Below are 6505 nucleotides of genomic sequence, written 5' to 3'. Positions count from 1 at the left end.
GTTGACGTTGAATTTAATTTCAGTGTTGAAGGCATGGCAGCTTCGACGGATTTTCAGTAGTAGATTTTCTTGTCAGTAACCAACTCAACAACTCCTCTTTTGTACCTTTCATATTATTTTTCTTGGATAATTTTCATATGAAATTGCATTTGAATGCCTAAGTTATAACTAGTTGTTCAATGTAGTCCGACACCAGACCAGGATTTTCCTCCACGTCCAAACACAGATAACTAGTCCAATATCCAATGCATGGCTGGAAAGTTATAATTTCCTTCCTCTCTGGTCTTCTCATAAAATCTTTGATTGACATGAGAATCACAAACATATTGTTTGGTTGCTAAGATAACTGTGTAGTGAAAAATAAATTTTTTTTTTTTTTTGCTATATGGCATGAGAAAGTAAATTAATTGAAGGAAATTTATGAGTATTGTAGCTTTTACTTCAATTCATATGGAAATTGATAAAGAAGGTAAACGAATATTATCCAACAAGAGTATTAGCATTATGGATTCACTAGCCGGTAAGTTGGCACTGCTATCTTTAGATCAAACTGCGCTGTTTGGGAACTAGCCTGACAAGGTCTTTGGTTCCCTGTACTTGCTCGTGCAAGGTCTTCGGTGCCATAGGCCCCCCAGTGCGAATAGTCATGGGCCCATGGCAGCAAGATTGTTGTAAGCTTCCCCAGAGGGAATTTTCCTAACCATTGCCGCAAGTATCTTTCCGTTCATTAGGACATTACTAGCCCACCCTCAGGGCTTCATCTCCAATGATTTTATGCTGGAAAAATGGGAGCATGCTCCTTTGTGGATCTCCACCATTACTTATTGGGTCTCTTCTTTTGAAATACATATTCCTCCCTCTGACATTCAAGGTTTCACAATTGGACCTCTACGTTGGGTCCAAGGACCCAGTAAAGCATTTGAAGATTTTCAAAGCCCACATGATACTACTCGGGTTTCCAAGGGAAATTGCCAAGCCTTTCCTTTGACCCTCAAAGGCACGACTAGACGATGGTTCAGGAGTTTGCAAATCGGGTCAATCACTTGTTTCGAGGAGCTTGGTAGGCCATTCCTCACACAGTTCATGGCTAGCAAGAAGAGGAGGCGGTTGAGTGCGTACCTCCTCATTGTAAAGTAGAGAGAAGAGGAAAGCTTGAGGGACCACATGGCCTGGTTCAATAAGGATTCGCTGACAACAGACAATTAGAGTGAGAAGCTAACTTTAGGCACCTCAATGGGTAGCGTATGGCCCACGAGCTTCCCTTCATGTTGGAATTAGCTCCAAAGGCATCGGCGACCTTATGGGAGTTCATGAATTAAGCAGATGACTTTGTCAATATTGAAGATATGCTAAAAGCACTGGTCGATCCACGTAAAGCGAAGGTGGATGATGCTGAGAAGAGAGCGGAGGAAACTAGAACAGAAAATGATTGATGAACAAAGAAGGAAAAGGGAAGAAGCATGTGAGAAGAGCGAGTGCAGGAAAGGGGTTACCATACCCTCAACCAACACGCAAGAATAGTGCATTCCAACATGAATGTGCAAGGGGGTGGTGAATCATGAGCTAGTTCAAGCGAGGGTAAATGCATAATTGTTCCATGCTTTTATGTTTTTCAATGTTTTTTTTTTTTTTTTGAAAACAATTATTCATGTTTTCCTTTCGGTCTTTCTCCTAGTTTTTTTTTTTAAGTGTTGTGAATGGAGTAAATCCTTTGGGCCAAGCTCAAAGCAAGGCCCAAGTTAGAGCCCATATATGAGGTCTGGGCTGGGCCGAACAGGTTAGGAAATCTTGGGTCGTAACCTAGGTATGAGATCCAGGTCGGACCATGCTTACATTAGGGACCTAGTCAGAGGATAAAGGAGGGGCATAAGGAAGAAGGAATGCTGCATTTAATGCAAGTTGGGAAAATATAAGGCAGTTCACACCGAGCATTAATGGGATAGGAGAAACTCAAAGCATAAAGCATGCCACATTCAATGCAAATCAGGGCAGAAAGCACCTGCATTCAATGCGGCCCAGAACGGAAAGCTTGCCGCATTCAATGCGACCCAAAGCCCAGATTACACATAGCGAACCTAAGCACTTCACAGCTCGGCGAGCAAACGGCATAAAGATAGCTCGGCGTATAGACGACGTGAATATGTTATCTCCTACTATACAACACCTCACAACCATGGAGACCAGGTCGGCAAGTATAAATAAACACTACCTGTAGCAAACAAGTAGGTTAACTTTTACACCCATCTTCATTATTATCTTCTCTTCATCTTCTACATCACAACTAACTTAAGCATCGGAGGTACAACAGTTCCCGAGGTCCTCTCTTTTTCCACTGTGCAGGTGACAAATAGAGCACTGTCTGCGTAGAGTTGCCCAAGCCCTCAAAACACAACGTTAACAGTGGCACCGTCTGTGGGATCCTTGTTGTCCCATAACTAGTGTGTCCTACATATGCCAGCAACAACACGCTCTTAGAGTTCGCAGCGTGAACCAGCACAGTCCGAAGCAATGGAAGGAAGACTCAATGAACAAACTGAAGCAATACGAAAACTCATCGAGGAGTTGCGACCCTTCGACAAGAAAATGTTGTCTTGCGAAGGGGTGATGCAGAACCTGAGGTAGATAAACAGAGTCATCACTCTGAGATCCACCCCCTCCTAACACGACAATTGTAGATGAAGAGCGACGAAGGGTCAACTTAGAAATCTAGATAAAAGTGGCTAAGCAGATAGGCCAACCCTTTACAGTAGATCAACTCCTCACCAGTGCGGAACTGCCATACAGCGCTAAGATTATGGCAGTACCTCTACCCCCGAGGTTCAAAATCCCTCAGATAGAAACGTATGATGGGTCAAAAGACCCGTTAGAACACCTAGAGACTTTCAAAGCCCATATGACCCTGCACGGTTTCCCCAACGAGGTGGCATGTAAAGCATTTCCCCTTAGTCTAAAGGGGCAACACGAGCATGGTTTGGTTCCTTACGGCTTGGAACTGTCATCAGCTTCAACGAGCTGGCACATCTCTTATTGACACAGTTCATGGCCAGCCGAACAAGGAGAAGACCGGCAGCCAATCTCCTGACTATTAAACAAAGGGGATGATGAGAGTCTCAAGTCATACCTTTCTCAATTTAATAAAAAACGAAGGACGACAGATGACCAAGATGAAAAAATCACCTTAGCTGCACTATTAGGAGGGGTTTGGCCTCATAACCCCTTCATGACGGAAATTGCTCAGAAGACCCCGATCACACCGAGGGAGCTTATGGACCGCGCAGACTATTTCATAAATGTAGAAGATACGCTCCGAGTGCTAATTGTCCCTAGGCAAAGTGACTTAGAGAGAGCAGACAAGAAGACAGCAGACCAGAATAGAGGGTCAAGCCAGGATAGCTACAAAAAGGGGACTTATGAAACAAAGGCCAAAGGGGAGCAAGTTCGACGGGGAAAATCTAGACCGCGTATCCATTCCAACCTGACGGTGGAAACCGAGGGAGATACAAATTCCCAAGTAGAGCAAAGATAGGATTCGTCACATCCCAGATGTTGCACCTATCACAAAACTACCAGGCATAATACTGAAGATTGCTACATAAGGAAGCAAAATATGGTAGATATAGAGGCCCGAGTTGAACGCTATGGAGACAAGAGGAGTGGACCAAAACACAACGATCGTCTCTACTCTTGGAGAGACCGGAATCGAAGCCCTGTTTGGAGAAATCAAAGTCCTACTCACAGGAATCACAGTCCAACTTGTAGAGATCGGGACTCTGCTCGGAAAAGTGATGCCCGGAGAAGTCGGAGTCCTATCCGAAGAAATAAAAGCCTTGACAGAAGAAGAACCACAGATCTGCATAGAGGAAGTCCGCATCGTAGAAACTTGGATAGAGGAGAACCCCTAATAGGTGAAATTAGCAAAATAGCCGGAGGGTATGCTGGGGGAGGAACAACCTCCTCTGCACAAAGGGCCCATGCGAGGAAGGCCGGGTACAAAGAGGTATTCTCCACCCACAAGCCATCCCTTAACAACAGGGATCAAACCAGAGAACACCTTATAACTTTCAGTGAAAAAGATGGAGAAGGCTTGTCACGCCCCTATGGAGAAGGATCAAACCACAAATTGCTAACTATCTGACAAGAAGGGTGTTGATCGACAACGGCAGCTCCGCGGACATCCTTTTTTGGGAAGTGTTCGTTAAAATGGAGATCACTCCTGATCGGTCAAGACCGGCACCTACGCCCCTCAAAGGTTTCACTAGGGATACGATCCAGCCTATCGGAGCAATCACTCAGTCTGTATTGGCTGGAACAACTCCCAAAACGACGTCTCTTATGGTAGACTTCCTTGTGGTAAAAGCCCCCTCCTCGTACAATGCAATTCTCGGACGCTCATCATTGAATCAGATGAAGGCTGTAACCTCCACATATCATCTGAAGGTGAAGTCTCCAACCCCATCAGGAGTAGGCGAAATACGAAGTGAACAAAAAACTGCAAATGACTGCTACACCCAAGAAATGAAGTCTAGAGCAATAGATGTACAAACTCTCGAAGAAGACCATGGGAGAACAGTCTTACCCCTGCCTCAGGTATTAACAGAACTAGATAGAGAAGTAAGAGACAAAAAGGCTCTGCAGTAGGCAGAGTCCAACGAACCATTGGTTTTGGTAACAGTGGATCTGAAGAAACTGGAACGCACTGTACGAATAGGAACTAAGATGGCTACCAAGCTAAGCTAGTCCATGAGGTAACTTCTTATTGAACATCGAGATGTGTCTGCTCGGAGTCATGAAGAAATGTCCGGCATCAATGTGTCAGTAATAGAACATTGCCTCAGCATAAACCTGGAGGCGAAAAAGATCAAACAAAAATGACGCAGCTTCAGTGCTGAGAAGTATGCGGCCGTTGCTGAGGAAGTATATCCCCTTTTGGCTGCGGGGTTCATTCGAGAAGTTCATTATCTTGAATGGCTCTCCAACATCCTGTTGGTCAAAAAAACAAGTGGAAAATGAAGAATGTGTATGGACTTCACTGATATAAATAAAACCTGTCCTAAAGACAACTTTCCCCTCCCAAGGATAGACTTAATAATGGATTCAACGGCCGGGTATACCCTGCCTAGCTTTATGGACGCATACTCTAGTTATAATCAGATCAGGATGAGCTCTAATGATGAGGAGAAAGCGGCATGTATCACAGACCGAGGCCTCTACTGCTACAGAGAGATGACATTCGGTCTAAAAAATACAGGAGCAACGTACCAACAACTGGTCAACCGAATGTTCAAAAATTAAATCGGGCGGAACATGGAAGTTTATGTAGACGACCTTTTGGCTCAAAGTAAGAAACTAGAACAGTATCTTGATGATCTCCGAGAACCTTCTGCGGTAGTTAGAAAATACAAAATGAAGCTCAATCTGCAGAAGTTTCTTTTCAGAGTTAAGACAGGGAAATTCTTGGGATTCATGGTCTCCGAGCACTGAATCGAGGCTAATCCCAAAAAATTCAAAGCAATTGTGGATATGTCATTGCCTTGGACGATCAACGAGGTTCAAAGACTTGCCGGAAGGATTGCTGCCCTGAGCCGATTCATTGCGAAATCGACCGATCGGGGCCTTACAAGTCCTAAGAAAGGCACAAGAATAGGACAAAGAGTGCGAACAAGCCTTCAGCAAGTTAAAAAAATATCTGGCCCATCCACCTCTACTCAATCAGACCATACCAGGAGAAGATTTAACTGCTTACCTAGCAGTATCACCCAATGCAGTATCCGTCATATTGACCCAGAAAGAAGAAGTAGTTCAACGGCCTGTTTACTACATAAGCAGGGCCTTTCAAGGTGCAAAAGCCTGGTATCCTCGAATAGAAATGTTATCATTTGTATTAGTAATCAACGCCAGACGATTAAGGCCATATTTTCAAACTCACCCAATAAGGTACTTACCGATGCCCCGCTGAGAAAAATATTACAAAAACCTAATACATCTGGTCGAATGACTAACTATGCGGTCGAGCTGAATGAGTTCGAAATCGAGTATCTTCCCCGTATATCAATTAAAGGCCAGGTACTAGCGGATTTTGTAGTCGAATTCTCAAACTTTCCGGAATAAATAATCATTATGCCCATGGAAAGCCTTGGCAGGTCTACGTCGATGGCTCATCCTGCCGGGCCGGAGGAGGTGTAGGGGAGCACATAATTACAAACTCTGGAGAAAGGCTTGACTATGCAATCAAGCTAGGCTTCAAGGTCACCAATAATGAGGCAAAGTATGAGGCACTCTTATCAGGTCTGACAAATGCTAGATTGTTAGGTGTCATCGAAATCGAAGTAAAAGCTGACTCCCAGATAGTAGTTTGACAAGTAACTGGAAAATTCCTTACTGAAGGAGAGAATTTGAAGAGATATCTCCAACAGGTAAGAGAAGAGCGTGACCTCTTCCAATATTCTTCCATCTAGCAGATCTTGGGGGAGAAAACAAGGAAGCAGATCATCTAGTAAAGGCTGCC

At 44.2% G+C, this 6505-nt stretch overlaps 1 protein-coding gene across 1 annotated transcript; it reads left to right on the top strand.

Moving 5' to 3' along the window:
- The first annotated feature begins 4200 nt into the window (after positions 1 to 4200).
- Positions 4201 to 4638, top strand: LOC121249463. Its single transcript, XM_041148174.1, has one exon. The coding sequence runs from the start codon at positions 4201 to 4203 to the stop codon at positions 4636 to 4638; it is 438 nt and encodes a 145-aa protein (XP_041004108.1).
- Positions 4639 to 6505: the final 1867 nt, after the last annotated feature.

Source organism: Juglans microcarpa x Juglans regia, chromosome 2D (assembly GCF_004785595.1).
Source record: "Juglans microcarpa x Juglans regia isolate MS1-56 chromosome 2D, Jm3101_v1.0, whole genome shotgun sequence".
Lineage (NCBI taxonomy): Eukaryota > Viridiplantae > Streptophyta > Magnoliopsida > Fagales > Juglandaceae > Juglans > Juglans microcarpa x Juglans regia.
Note: the sequence above shows the minus strand (reverse complement) of the source record. Positions and strands in the feature narration are given on the sequence as shown.

What these genes read in the sequence shown, in the direction of transcription:
- LOC121249463 (XM_041148174.1), top strand. Translation starts at nt 4,201, where the DNA reads ATGGAGATCACTCCTGATCGGTCAAGACCGGCACCTACGCCCCTCAAA.